The sequence below is a fragment of the Pipistrellus kuhlii genome, unplaced genomic scaffold (genome assembly GCF_014108245.1).
Source record: "Pipistrellus kuhlii isolate mPipKuh1 unplaced genomic scaffold, mPipKuh1.p scaffold_m20_p_1, whole genome shotgun sequence".
Classification (NCBI taxonomy): Eukaryota; Metazoa; Chordata; class Mammalia; order Chiroptera; family Vespertilionidae; genus Pipistrellus; species Pipistrellus kuhlii.
The window spans coordinates 1,201,136-1,216,476 of NW_023425404.1; the positions used below are offsets into that span (position 1 = coordinate 1,201,136).

The 15,341-nt window shown below is 50.6% G+C and overlaps 1 protein-coding gene across 7 annotated transcripts in view; it reads left to right on the forward strand.

Moving 5' to 3' along the window:
- The window catches only part of FOXN3 (forkhead box N3), a 346,858-nt gene that overhangs the window by 185,340 nt on the left and 146,177 nt on the right, over positions 1-15,341 (forward strand). For all 7 annotated transcript variants that reach the window (XM_045573555.1, XM_045573490.1, XM_036429153.2 and 4 more), the window contains one exon: positions 11,719-11,855. In XM_045573555.1, the coding sequence (XP_045429511.1) occupies positions 11,719-11,855 (137 nt within the window). The remainder of the gene's footprint in view (positions 1-11,718; positions 11,856-15,341) is intronic.

Genomic DNA, 15,341 nt, shown 5'->3' on the forward strand with positions numbered 1-15,341 from the left:
GAGGGCTTAGTCGCCATGGTGCCAAGGCCATAGGCAGCTGCTGCTCAGCCTCCCACCGGGGTTGCCTGTGCTCTCACGTGTCCTAGGGTTCAGGCCAATTAGTCTTTTTGGGTAGACTGTTCACTTGAACTTTCCCTCGGCCCTTTTAACATCCTGTGTGGCTTCCCCAGGTCAGGGATGGTTTCAGGCTTGTCTTTGTAGCAGGAGCCACAGCCCCAGTGTCCAGGCCTTGCTCAAACCCCATCTGTGGAAAGGTCTCCTTTGCTCCTGGAACACTTGTGCTGACTGTGGAGGTACCATAAAGCCACTTTCTCCCAGCGAGGGGCTCCCGCTGGTTACAGCCAGAGGCTGGGGGAGTCCCACACTTACAGAACAAGCAAGTCGACAACCCCACTGTGCATGCTGTACTGAGAGAGAGGGTCTTTGTGATTTTATTTTATTTTAATTAAATGGCCATAACCCTGGCTCAGTATGCTCACACCTTGTACCTGTAACTTTTTACCTGGCCAACAACTTTGAGTTATGGAAATAAGGTGATCACATGATATGTGCCACTTAGATAAGATCCTATTGGGACATTTAAAAATAGATGAGTAACTGCGGACAACCAGCAGATAAAGTGGCAGGAGGTGGACCAGTGGTAATCCAGCCAAGGCCGCCTCTGCCTTCAGACCACAGGCGCTTATTACCCTCCATAAAACGATATTGAACCTATTATCACGGAGGCATTTGAACCTAAAGGAAGTGGAGGGACTGGGGGAGGGAGGCTCAGCCAGAGCCCAAGCTGCCTGTCCCCTTTCCCCTCTTTGCTTCCTTTACTGTGTTTGTAAAAGTCCTCTCCTGGGCCTTGGACTTGTAAGATAACTGAGTTTTTATTTCTGACAACGTAAGGAATGTTGAATTTTGTCTTCTCTCATGTCTAGGAGCTTTCAGTCAGTTTGCTTTTTGAACTGAAAAAAAAAAAGGAAGAAAAAAAGAAAAAGTATGTAAGAGGTGATTTAATACATGTCTTTCATTCTACCGTGTGTCCTTGAAATTTGCTTAATGCAATTTTAACTTTAAGGCTGTTATTAAAACATTTCAAAAAAGGATTATATCCACGTTCCCGACAACTTTATCACATCATTGTACGTTCCTCTTTCATGGATGATAAATAAAACCGTTTAAATTTGCATATCTTGGCTTCTGTAATAAAGTTATTGGCAGTTAAATGGTCACGGAGGATTTATTTTCCAATCCATATATCCTGTGGGAGGGCAGGGGGGTTGCCATGCCATAGCTTGAATTCATCTGAGTAATGCAGCTCTCAGACCATGGCTGGTAGGCGAGGTATATAAAAGCACCCCGTTTCTTGCACTTCCTGGGTGCGCAGTGAGTGTCCGGGAACATTTTAAACATCTGCAAACCTGAACTGGGAGAATCCAGGTTGGATACGTGCCCTGATTTCAGAGACGCCAACTCTTTGGCCTTCAGACTTGGAGGATCAGGGCACGGGCGCGTCTCTGTGTGAGTTCCGTTGCTTTATTAGCACTTATCAGTGTGGCGCTTGACAAGATTCGTAAGTAAATATATTTTAGCTGTTTTGATTATTTTATTATCGATCTTTGGGAGCGCACTAGCCCTTGACCCACTTGGGCAGTTGGAGAACAGCAGTCCAGAGCAGCCGCCACCAACTGCTGGTCTGTGGACCACTGGTGGTCCCTGAGGCCCGAAAGGTTGGCGACCGCTGGGTACATAAAAGAACTCATTTCAACCCAAACGAATAATACTGGCTCCCGAGTTGATGTGCTTCAGACTTGGGGCCCTACCTCCAATCCCATGGAAATCACATCCAGGCCTGCTGGAGGGCAGAGGCAGAAAGAACAGGGCTGAGGCAAATAGCAGGGGGGGAGGGGGGTGGGGGGTGGACACGACGAAGACGACGACACAGTAACTAATGAACTGGTTTTCCCTCGCATTCCCCTCCCCCAGCCTCACCAGGCCAGGTTCCTCCCAGAGGTCAAGTTGGGGCTGCTTTGGTTTTATTTAGGTATTCATGTAAGGAAACGATTGACTCTTTGCACATTGATTAAAACCTTCCCCCATGGATCCCCCCGTCACACACACACAGCTGTCCAGCTGCCACACTCCTGTGCCTTCCCCGCAGTCCCACCTGCGTCCCCTTGCCCCGTAGTCACAGGCCGCAGTGGAGGGAGGGGTGTTCAGAGACGGCCGAGGGGCTGTCACGTCTTCACGGAGCTCGCGTGCCTGGATATCGTACCCGTGACATGCTCATCACGATGGCCACCTTTATCGCTGCTGGAACACAGCTGAGAAAGAACAGCAAGACGTATCTGATGTTCCGAGGACCCGTTGGGAGTGAGCTGGAAACCCCAGGGGCTGGTTATCGGCGGCTCTGTACCCAGAGAACTGCAGCCTGTCCTCCTCCCCCCAGCTGGTGGTAGACTGAGGCACACTGGGCCAGGGTCCGAGAGACATCTCTGCCTGGACCAGGGCTAGGATTTCTCTCTTCCGTCCCTCTGGCTACTTTTGGGAGAGTGGGGGGAGAGGGGGCGTCTATAAGAGCAGAGGGGGACATTCATTTAAAACACGGCAAATGGTTGTTAGGAACTTCCAACTGTCCGGAGTGTCTTCTTTTTAAACCGTTCTTTTTGGAGTAACTGTCTATTTTGTTCTGGAAAATGGACATGACGTGGTTAGAAGAACATTCTTTGTAATCAGTTTATTTCCCCCCCCTCCTCTTTTCCTGTACTTGGCTATTCTTCAGGTCATTTCTTAATGTTTTTAAAATTTAAAAATTCCCCCTGATAACTTTAGACTATAAATTACAGGATGTTAGGACAAAAAGGGCCTTGGGGAATCACTCACCTGCTAAGTATTTTGTAGTTGTAGGATGCCATGGTCATCCATTAGATAATCTGTTGTTGTTGTTGTTCTATGTTGGTTCTCTCATCGCCCCCCAATACCCCCCCCCCCCCCCCCCAGTATCACCCAACTTCTCATGTGACTTCTTTTGACAAAGGAGAATTAAATGGATCAGCTGCCTTTTAGATGCTGGGCATGGTGCTAGACGCGTTCTGTACACGATCACACTTAAGCCCAACTTGACTTGGACGTGGTCGTGTGACCTCCAGCATGCAGTGAGGGGGCTGCTGGGCAGCTGTGTAGACAAGGGCCATTCAGGTTGGTCCCCTTGTTGCTTGGGAGCCACATGTGGGGACGCATCCTGGGATTCGGGGATGCATTCTGGAATTCTCCTTGGGGGAGCCCCGGCGCTGCTTCTGGCCCCTGTCCTGGGCACCGCTGCCTCTCGCAGGAGCCTCAGGGAACGAGACTGTAGGGGGGTTTGGCAGGAAGGTGAGAGGAGGTGCAGTGGGAACACCTCTGGGAGGCTGTGTATTCCTGCGGGGCATGCCCAGGTGGGCACTGGCGGGTGCCCTGAACTAGGGGGTGGGGGGTGGGGGGTAAGGGGGGGTCATTGCATGTGCCCACAGTAGTGCGTGTGGAGCGCATGCATGCGTAGCCTTAACTCCTTGCTGTTCGTCTCTTCCCTCCTCTTTTTCCTGTGGCCTTTTGGCCAGCTCGTGCAGTCACCTGCAGTTGTTTATTGCTTGTCTTCCTCTGGAGGTTCTGCACCCTAAAAAACAGACCCATCCTTTGTGTCCTGATGTCCCGCCAGCACCCCATACTCCTTTAGGCCCTATGACAGGCGTTGTTAAATACTTGCTTCAGAGTGGGGCCCAAGGACGTGTGATTGTCTGGGTTCTTGCCTTGTCTGGGGGCTGACCCTGAGTTTTGTGGGAATGGCAGAACCTGGGGGCCTGCGCTCTCAGCCCTGGACCACCCCTCCTCCATCCCCCCATTCCTCCTTCTCTTCCTCTCTCTCTCCTTTTTGCCAGCTTGGGCCTGAGGAGCCAGCTCACTCAGAGGAGCCCGCCGCGGGGTGGGCAGCCTTGGGAGCAGAAAGTAGGCAGGACCGGGTGTGGGGGTGCAGCAGGGCGCCTCTCGGGGACTAGCTGGGTATCCACAGCGGAACAAACCCTGGCTGTTTCCGGGAGACTTGGCCTGCCTTCCAGATCCTGGGAAAGCCTGTGTCTTGGCTAGAAAGGCAGCTGCAAAATCAGCAGCTCTGGGGCCTCCTGTCTGCACAGCTACAGAGTCTTGGTGCTGAGTGACTGTTCCACGTGAGCCCCCGTGTCCCAAGGAAACAGAGAGGGGCCTCAGAGGGCAGCCCTCTCCCCTTCAGGACTCTTTGTTCCCTAAGGCTGCTCCTTCTGCCTGACCAGCTCTGCCCCAGCGCTGCCCCCAGCGCCACCCCCCCCAATTCATTCTTCTCCCGCCCTGCCCCAGGGCAGCGGGGGGGGGGGAGGGGGGCGCGAGCCGCTCCTCTTAGGAAAGGGGTGGCAGGGACACAGGGCCCTGGGCTCCCAGGAGGCCTTGGTGCCAGAAGTGACTCCAAGCATGGCTTCCCCAAAGTCTCTCATCCCTCCTGGCTTCACTCAAGGGACCAGGCGTTGCTTTGTTTTATTCTCATCCTTCCATGTTCACCTCCATCTCAGCGTATCCCATACAAAATGCTTCCTTCGGACCGAAGAAAGTAGCACCAGGCAATGGCAAACAAAAGTTGTACGTGGTTCTTTTCTTTTTTTCTTCTTTTCCGATGAAATCTGCATCATTTCACAGTGTGGCAAGTACTGCTGCTACAGGGCAGGGGCTGCCTGGCTGGAGCTCAGTGTTGAGGAAAGCTGGCTGTTCCATATTTTTATCTTCACCATAAAGAGAGCAGTGTTTGTTAAGCTCCTGACCCGTGTGTGCCGAGGACTGTATTATCTGATTTAATCCTCACAACAATCCTACGAAGCAGGTAGCATTATATCCCCGCCCTTTTCCCCTGATGCGGAGACTGAGGCTCAGATCAGGTAAGTAACTCGCCCAAGGTAGCACAGCTGGGAACTTGAAACAAGGCTTGGTCCCAGGTCTCCCCGACTCCAGTGTCCATGCCAACCTAATAAGGGCTGTCCGTGGAAAGCTCAGTTCACCGCCCTTACAGACGCGTGGAACTGGCCAAGAACAGGAAAACGGCAGTGTGGGGGAGCTCGGAGGGCGCTGGGGAAATGCAGGCTCCTGAATACCAATTAACCTATGGTAACGTGCGCAAAGCCTAGAGTTCAGAGCCTGTGAGATTATTTATTATAGTCTAATCCCCTAATTTATAGATGAGGAAGCAGACCCAGAGGGGTCGATGAACTCACATACACCGTGGTTCCAGAAGGCAATGACATGAGGTTAGCTCAGCTCATCATCCACTCCTCTCACCGACGACGGGCTCCCTTAGTCCATTCTGCATCTCTACCTCCTGTGTCTCCCCCAGCCCCCTGCAGTCCCCTGTTCCTGCCTTCGAGCTCTTACTTAGATCACCATTGGCACCTTCTTGCAAATCCCACAGGACCAAGCCCCACTCTCCCAGCCCCTGCACACCCCTCAGCTGGTTTTAGGGCCCCAGCACGGCAGAAGCTCTGAGTCTGAACTCTGGGTTTGCGTGTGGAAGCTGTAGGACAGGGGCAGGGAAGGCCGGACTGTGGTTTTGTAAATGCAGTGTACGGAAGCACAGCCTTGACTATTCGTTTATGTTTGTGGCTGCTTTTGTGCTCCAGGGCAGAGCTGAGTGGTCGAGACGGAGACCGTGTGGCCCACGGAATTGAAAGTATTTACTCTGACCCTTTAAGAAAAAGTTTACCAGCTCCCATTGCAGAGCAACCAGCTGATGTTAAATCTCTGAAGCCAGACCGCCTCAGGCCTCCCTCCGTATGCTCACGAACTTTCCCGGTACAGGCGAGGATGGCCAAGGGCATAGCAGAGGGGAGAGAGGTGGATGTCCAGAAAGTTCTCTCAGGTTCCTGGATCAGTCAGTCATTCTTCTTCTTGTTAATCTTCCCCTGAGGATTTTTCTCCATTGATTTTTTAATTTTATTTTTATTTTTTAAGAGAGAGTGGAAGGAAGAGATAGAAACATTGATGTGAGAGACACATTGTTTGGTTGCCTCCATCACATGCCCCGATGGGGAGGGGGGATCTAACCTGCAACCGAGGTACGTGCCCTTGACCAGAATTGAACTTGAGACCCTTCAGTCTGTGGGCTGACACGCTATCCACTGAGCCAAACCGGCCAGGGCCCTCCGCCATTCTTAATACATGAGCGCCTCAAAGCTTACATGTTCCAATGAGCCCTGGATTTCCCCCTTTCCCAATCTTTGATCTATTGCGTTGCTCAAACCAAAGACTTATTTTGTTTCTTTTTCTTTACCTGCCACTTTTTCTTTAACTTCTAATCCATCACCGGCTCCCGCTGGCTCTCCAGAGCCCACCCCGAAGCTGTCCTCTCTCCATCTCCACTGCTCGGACGCGGCCAGCATGGCTAGACGGAGGCCTCGGCTCCTAACAGCTCCTGTCTTGTCACCCCCTTCTTTATCTTCACAGAAGCCGTATTTACTCTCCTCTTCCCCCTCCAGAATCCAGGCTTCAGGAGAGTGGACCCTGTTTGCCCTGTTCTGCATTCACCAATGTGTCCCCGCGTTGCCTGGCTTACCCTGGGTACCTTATGGATGAGGGGAGGGAAGGATGAGGGGGTTGGTGGGGGACACACCCTCAGGAATGACATATGAGAAACATCAAAAGGGATGGTCTCAGGTTTGCCACGAACACGTGTCCAACTCCCTACTCCATTTTGATGTGGGTCCTGCCCCCTTTTTTCCCTTCCCCTTGCACAGCCCCTTCCTGCATGGGGTGTCACATTGAGAGAGCCCTTCATTATTGCTGGATGTGGGCCATACCTCCCACAAATGACAAATGAAAAAACATGGGAGCCACTGTCCTAGGCCAGTGTTTTTATCACACTTTGGAAGCCAGATTCCTAGAAGTGTTTGTTACCTCGTGATTCGTATGCATGTGTGCACATGAGTACACACCAACACGTTTCACAGAGTACCACTGGCTCCAGGCATTTTCTAGTCGAGTCTGTTCAGTTCGGTTCTGTTCCATTAAAACAACGCTGGCTGTTAACCCATGACATGGATTTCATGACCCATTCACGTGTCATAGTCCTCAGGTTGTGTACGGTGTTTCAGACCCGGTCAGAGTTCACAACCTGGTGGAGACCCCGGGCGGAGACAATGCCAGGCAAACCGCCAGGTGCTGCCCTCAGGTCCCTGAGCTGCGGGAGATGGCCCCTGGGTCTAGTGCTCTCAGGAAAAATGAAAGTTACTATGGTTAGGTTGAGGATTTAATGTAGTTGTTGTTCTTCTCTCTCTTTCGCTCTCTCTCTCTCTCTTTAATATATTTTATTGATTTTTACAGAGACGAAGGGAGAGGGGTAGAGAGTTAGAAACATCTATCAGCTGTCTCCTGCACACCTCCTACTGGGGATGTGCCCGCAGCCAAGGTACATGCCCTTGACCGGAATCGAACTGGGACCTTTCAGTCTGCAGGCTGACGCTCTTTCCACTGAGCCAAACTGGTTAAGACAATCTCTCTCTTTTTTAAAACATTTCTCACTAATCAGTTCTACAATATCGGCTCTTCATATGTGTGTGTCTGCTATTCCCCAGGTGCTTTTTAATTAAAAAACAAAGGTTGACGCCTTCATATCTTATTACTCATTTCCCCCTTTACTCTTTACATTAGTTGTTTTTTTTTTCTTCAAACTGTGTGTGTGTGTGTTATATATATTTAATGTGAAAGTGTATCTTTGAATGAACATGTTTCTTCCCTTATAATTTTGAATTCCTTAACATTCAACGAAACATGACCCATACAGTTATTATGGTAAAAAACACACACCGCCCATATTATTTAGATAAGACACAGATACCTCTAAAAGCTCTTACTCTCAAACATACTGCACAGCGATAATAAAATTACAACCTTCTCCCCTCCATTAAGTGTAATTTCTCCTGACCTAAGAAATGAGCACTCTCTCCTGCGTGTTTCCTTCTGAAATGTTTCCAAGTCAACCTTCTTTACAATTGTGAACCCTAACACGAAACCAAGGAGAAGGCTTGCAAATAAGACCCGGTCATTCCCACGTCTTCCAAGCTCTCTGCCCAGCGCTCTGCACTGTCAGGCCATTGGCGGGACTAACGAGATTGGCAGGGTCGCGCTGTCTCGGTGGGAGTGTCCTGGAGAGGCAATGCTTTTGTTCATTTTTGGCTCTTTGGAAATTCTGACATACTGAAATTAGTGTCTGGTCTGTAAAGAGGTTTCTTGGCCCCTCTCACTGTAAAATGTAGGACTAACCAGGGTGGGTACCATCATGATCCACAGCCCAGGCCGATGGCTGCAGCCAATGAATGAACTTTGACTATGCGCTGACCAGGTCTGCAGTGAAACCTCAGCTTGATGATCACTGTGCAAAGATCGGGCCAAAGACGACTTCCAGCAGCTAGGTTACTGGGAGCCAGACTGGCTTCCTGAGCAAGGGAGAAGGTGCAGCAGAGGAGACACGGAGTGAGGGGTGCAGAGAAGGCTGATGGAATAGTGGGGTGGGGTGGGGGGCAGGCAGATCTGAGAAGAGGGGGAAAGATCCTCCAAGTGAATTTGTTAAACTGCATCCATGAGTACACTGTTGCCTTCTCCTGCCACCAGCTTGCTGGAGGCCCTGCCCACTGCCACTAACAGAATGTGGTGCCGAAATCGGTGTGGCTCAGTGAATGGAGCGTTGGCCTGCGGACCGAAGAGTCCTGAGTTCAGTTCCGGTCAAGGACACGTACCTTGGTTGCGGGCACGTCCCCAGTGGGGGGTGTGCAGGAGGTAGCTGAATCGATGTTTCTCTATCATTGATGTTTCTAACTTTCTATCCCTCTCTCTTCCTCTCTGTAAAAAAAAAATCAATAAAATATATTTAAGAAAAAGAATGTGGTGCTGCTTTCAGGATGGGCAGTTTTGGGGGACTCGGAGGTGATGTAATGAGAAGCATCGCACAGCCACCTCTGCTCTCCTTCTGTCAGAAAGGAGAAGTTCATGGCGGCGTCAGCATTTACTGGGACCTGCAGGTGCTGCCCCTCCCCTAGGCGTTTCACAGGCCATCGCTGGCCTCCACCAGTCTCTCGGGCCTTTGTTTTGCCAATGAGGAAGCCAAGACTTGCTGCGGGACCCTGGCTTGCCCAGGGCCGCACAGGGAATGTCGAGCTCCAGAATTTGGGGAACTGACTGAAATACACATATTTTTAAGCTTCTTTAAGCTTCTGTTTTTATCATAACCCTGCCCGCTTCTTGCACCTAGGTCAGTTACCTTGTGAAACCTCATTCCCACCCCCAACCCACCCCCCATCCTGTGGCCTGTCCCTCTAGTTTGTAAATAGTGTGGTGATAGGGCAAACAAGCTGCTCAGGCCAGGATTAGGAGAAACCGCATTCTTGGCCTATTGTTACTTCCCTGGAGGGTCCGTAGTCCCTCCTTGCTGGGTCCTGTTTCTTCTTCCCTGTAAGATTAGCCCCGGAAGCCACCTGGACAAAAACAAAAGCCACTAGGCTCCCAGGGCTCAGATCCTCTCTCTGCAGAAATGGTTGGGCTGCCTGTGAGCCCAGGCCCTCCAGGCAGCTGGCTTGGGGCCTTGTGTTCAAGTGGATCGGAAAGGCAGGTCCTACTGGGTCTTGGATTCGGTCAGGGCAGGTCCCCACTGCGCAGGAGTTACTGGCTCTCGGGGCTTTTGTGCTTCGCTTAACGTTATTCAGATTCAGTTGTTATGGTCTACTCTGACCCCTCCCCTACCTCCCCATCCCTTAGCTTTTCGCTTTCTTTTAAAAAGTGAGTTGAGTGTGTCTTTTCAAAGGAAAGAACAGAGGGTCCACCGTAGATCATTTGGTGGCCTAACTGCTTCACCCATAACGTCTCCTCAGTCAAGCATGTCAGACCTGTGACTGGCGGGCCGCATGCCTTGTTTGTGGCCCGCCCGCCGTGAGTTTGACATGCACGCTCTGGGCTTGGAAATGGACACAGGAAGGAAAAGGCCACAAAGGGATGTTGGGTTTTCCCCAGGTTGAAATCTTATTAAACAGTGGGGGAATTAAGCTGGGAACTTGGGTCTGAGCGACCTGCGTTTGGGGTCAGGGCTGTGCCGGGGAGCCTGTGACTGGGGTGAGGGGCTCCTGCCTCTGACTTTGGCCTTGAACAGTTCTCCTTAGCAACCAGCAAGCCTTAATGGCAGTCCCCCTGCCTGCTGACGGTGCTGCTAGAAAAGAATTCTAATGCCTTCTGTGAATGAGTTTGTAAGTCAGTGATTTGGGGAACTGACTGAAATACACATACTTTTAAGCTTCTTTAAAGATTTTCAGACACACTTATTTTCCTGAGAGATTTTCTCGGGCTCCCGTACCCACTCCCCAGTAAGAGTTAAGCGGTTTTCTTGTTTGCTCTCTAAATCTTCCCGGAGCACAATAGTTCTGGAAATAAGAGAGTCTGTTGGCTGGAAGCATGGGGTGGGCATGGGTTGATGTAATTTGACTTCTTTTCTCTCCAAATCAGTAAATATTTACAAACGACCTTATCAAACAGCCTGGGTACATTCGGTCATTTGAAAGCAGTCGGAGCAGCGACTGCCCGTCGGCCAGCTGCCAGTCCCGTGGGCGGGAAAGACTTTTTTTTTTTTTTTAATAAAACGCTCTCTGCAGACCAAAAGCCTCCCCCAGAAAGTGGGTCTCAGCAAGTCTTCCTCAGTCCATGGAAACAGTTTTATAAAGTTTGCATTTTAACGTCAGACGCTAAAGACAACCCCGTTAGGCCTGGAGCCGAGCGCTGGGGACAGAGGAGTGGGAAGAAAAGTGCGGGCTGGTTTAGGGTCACCGCGGCCCCAGCACCTCTGGTTCTCGCAGGAGAATTACGGAACCCCACCTCCAGCGTACAGGTCATACTTTTATGAGTTAGTAGGAAAAAGAAGCAGATTACTTTCCTGGGTTTGCAAAGTAGTACCACTGTAACGGGGTTTAAAAAACAACAACTATTCTTGTTTTTCTTGCACTGTTTCAAATCTGACATTTAAAACTCAGTTTTTAGCCGAAACCGGTTTGGCTCAGTGGTCGAGCATCAGTCTGCGGACTGAAAGGTCCCAGGTTCGATTCCTGTCAAGGGCATGTAGTACATTGGTTGCGGGCACATCCCCGGTAGGGGGTGGTGTGCAAGAGGCAGCTGGTCGATGTTTCTCTCTCGTCGACGTTTCCAACTCTCTATCTCTCTCCCTTCCTCTCTGTAAAAAATCAATAAAATATGTTAAATAAATAAATAAATAAATAAATAAAACTAATTTTTAGAAGGGAATACATGTTCTTCAAAGTTGACACGGAAAAATAGTAAAGGAATCTAAGTGTTTGTGGCCATTAGGATAGGAACATAACAATGTTCTTGCCGCAGCCTCACCTGCTAATAACGTGCCCCTCTTGTCTGCCAGGCTTCACACGAGTTCAAGGAAGTGCAAGTTCTGGTTCCTGTTGTCCGAGCATAACATTACGTTATTTACGGCTGGGAAACAGTTGACAAATGAGTGAGAGGCTTAAAAAAAATAGTGACTAATAGTAGCTATCTTCTTCATGCAAAATAGTATTTTCTGTGCTACTCACTTTTATATTTTCGTTTTCTTAAATAAGTAACTGTGATACCAGCTACACACCTACTTCGTACAGAACAATACTTTCTGTACTAACCACCGTCGTCTTTTCATTTTCTCTGCAGAGCATTGGGAAAGGGTCGTTGTGGTGCATAGACCCGGAGTACAGACAAAATCTAATTCAGGCTCTGAAAAAGACACCTTATCACCCGCACCCCCACGTGTTCACCACACCGCCCGCCTCTCCTCAGGCATATCAAAGGTAAGCAGTTCACCTTTACTTTTTCTTTTTGTCTGCAGAAGTTGCCTTATCGTGGCAGAGACCGGTGCTGAGACTAATTTCATAGACTGCGCGCTTTTTAAAATAGGCAAATGAGAAAGAAAGGAAGTCTTATCGGGACCTCCCCTGCGGTGGTTCTTGCAAACCTTACCGCTTCTGCTGCTTTGGCGGGACGGGTTTTCCAAAGGCTTCGGGGCGGGTGGGAGACCGCCTTCCAGGGTGGACACGTGAACCAGGAATAGTTGACGGCTCTGACTTCTCAGCGTGCCTTGGTTTGTTGCTATAAAAGTACAGATGAGCCGCGTAAGGGGTCTGACTCCTGTCCTCCGACCCGGAGTGCCGACAGTGGCCACTGCGGGACTCTCCCCACTGTTGTCCTTCTGGTCGCCGTGTGGACGGCTCCTGAGGGACCGTTTTGTTGTGGTTACTTGGTGTTTGCCTCCTCAAAGCCAGGCGTAGAGAACCATGGAGACTTCTGTTCCCCCGCACACGCCCGTTTGTTTGGGTTGTGGCAGGGAGGTCCCCCGAGCCCTCTTTACAAAGTAACTATGATAGAATTTAGTGGAGCAGAGGATGTGTAGCTTGTTACTTTTCAAATGTGTTATTCCTGTTAAGATTTTTTTTTTTTAAGCCATATAGAACAGAACCAACTTTTAAAATTGATTTTATCTTGCATAGTGCTTGGCTTTGAAATAGAGCCCTCAATCCTACAAAAAAGAATTAATCTACTTATTTTTATTCTCACCCGAGGATATTTTCCCATTGATATTTAGAGAGAGTGGAAGAGAGAGGAAAAGACAGAGAGAAGCATCGATGTGAGAGAAACATGACGATTGGCTGCCTTCTGCATGAGCCTGACCAGGGCCCCGGCTGGGGAGGAGCCAAACCAGCTAGGGCAGTGGTCAGCAAACTGCGGCTCTCGAGCCACATGCGGTTCTTTGGCTCTTCCACAAAATACCACGGCCTGGGCGAGTCTATTTTGAAGTTTAAAAAATTTGGCTCTCAAAAGAGATTTCAATTGTTGTCCTGTTGATACTTGGCTCTGTGGACTCATGAGTTTGCCGACCACTGAGCTAGGGTAAAAGCCTAATTTTTCACGTCTGGTATTGTTTCCGTTGTGACCACCCGGTGAAGAGCAGTTGTCCTCGGACTGCAGGTGTGTGTCGGTGAGACACGGTGTGACTTATAGGTTTCGGCAGTGTTGTGGTCCACGGCGCTACAGCTCCTTTCCCTGGCCTTGTGCTCTGCGGAGAGGAGCAGAGGGATGCTCGGGAAGGGCGTTGATGAAGTTCCTGCACATCCCAGCGGAGAGCATTCCATCACAGGGTAGACAATCAGTCTTCGGCGAGAGACGGAGAGGAACAGCTGGGCTCTCCGAGAAGACCGCTGTATGTCTGCCTCTGCTAGGCGATTAGCGTGATGTAGCCATAGCAACCAGAGCCGTCTCCATAGTAACGCGTAGCCGAGACAGGTGCAGTTGCATCACAAGGCTGTTTGTTGCCTGGCAAAAGGACAGGCCATTAGTACTTAGATATACGCCGTTGCCTTAGAGACAAATAACCTCACATAGCAACTACAGTAGGTTTGAAGGATCGGGGAGGGGGAAGAAATGGTTGTAGCCGCTTTTGTCTATGTTCATAAAAATCGGCGGAGGCCTGCGTGATTGGAAATGACAACTTGAGGTCACAGAGCTGTCGGAGACGAGACGGAATGGGATTTTCCAGAGCAGCCCAGCCAAGCGTTGTGGAGACGTCCAGAAGGACAGAGCCGTCCAGAAGGACGGGGCCATATGCCTGGTTCTCTTCTGGTGGCCGTAGCCCCTCCAGAAACCTGGAAGGGAACTAGGATCAGAGTGGAGAATTGCCGACAGACAGGGCTGGTGGGAGAGGAGATGACACCAGTGATGGGACTGTTTCCCAGATTTTCTCTCTCCTTTGTCATTCTGCTGACACCCTACCCTCCAGACCCCGCAGAATACCCCTTCCTGTATCCCCCACCTTGGACCTCGGAAGTGTTTCTCGTCCTTCTGCTGCCGGGGGAGGTTAAGAACATTAAGTGTTATTCACTGGGTCACATCGTCGGTTCGTTTAGACCGGTGTTTTGTTGCCAAGCGTGACCCAAGGGAGACGTGGTAATTATTTAATAATTTGAGGGATTATAGCAGAGCTCTGGGGCTTGCAGGAGGGATGCACACTCAGGCGAGGCTTGCCGCGCTGGCCCGGGCGTAATGACTTCATTAGGTTTTTAACGTGGGCATAAAAACGCAGACGAGCCAGAGCCCGGGTAATGAAAATGACTTCCACACAATTACTCGAGATCCTGGGCTGCCGCTGCCAGCGCCTCGTCCCCAGGTTGACGGAGGAAAGAAAAAAATTCCCATATGGACCCACCCGGGGGCTTGGACTTCACCCCCAGGAAGGTCCCTGGATGGGGTGTGAGGTGCCAGATCAGATGCTAGCCGGCCTCTCCCATGTCTTACCTCTGTAAGAGCAAGTCCCTTTCTCTCTTCTCAGAGAGCGGAGGGTACTGAATACTAGGTGACTGTCCGATATTCATATGGCTTCTAATGGTGTGGTATTCGGCTCCATTCTAAGCCTCGGGCCCCTTGTTGACGTGTCTGAGGGAGGATGGAAGTGGGGCAGAGTGAGTCGTTAAACAGGGACCAGAAATGCCAACCTGACACACGCCACGGCTGGGTCTCCGGTGTCAGCTCCTTGCAGGCTTGCTGTGCGGGGCACCTGGGGAACGCTCAGCTCCCACGGAGCCGGCACTTAGCATGTTGAAGACGGTGATTACGCTAGATGGGTGGTTATTGCTTGTCCTCGCAGGTGCGCCTGGCAGGGAGCGCTCTGAGCCGCGCTGCAGGTGGCCGAACGTTCTGCAGGGAAAAGGGGGGATCTGGAAACGCTGCCCCTACGCTCTGTGCGTGCCCGACGTGCGTGCCCTGACTGCCAGTGTGCTCTTAGGTGTTGGATAGGACGTTGTTGCTGCTTTGGATACCACACTTATGGATTGTTTTTCGTGGGAATGTGGAGTTCCATGGCATTAGCTCCTTACTACCCCGTTTTCCCGAAAATAAAACTGTGTCTTATGTTAATTTTTTCTCCCAAAGTTGTGCTAGGTCTTATTTTCAGGGGATGTCTTATCTTTCCATGCGCTAGGTCTTATTTTCGGAGGATGTCTTATTTTCGGGGAAACATGGTAGTTTGCAGAGACTGCCATGGCAGAGCAACAGCTGAGGAACAACAGGAATTCATTTTCTTTCCCTCCTGGAGGCTGGAAGGTCAAGATCAAGGTGTCAGCAGGGTTGACTCCGTCTGAGGGCTGTCACCTGGCTCTCGCCGCACATCTGCTGTTTTGCTGGCATTTCTTGACATTCGTTGGCCCGAAGAAGCATCGCCTGGATGTCACATGGTGCTCTGCGGGTGTGCTCTCGGTGCCCAGATCCCCGCCTTTTATAAGGACGCT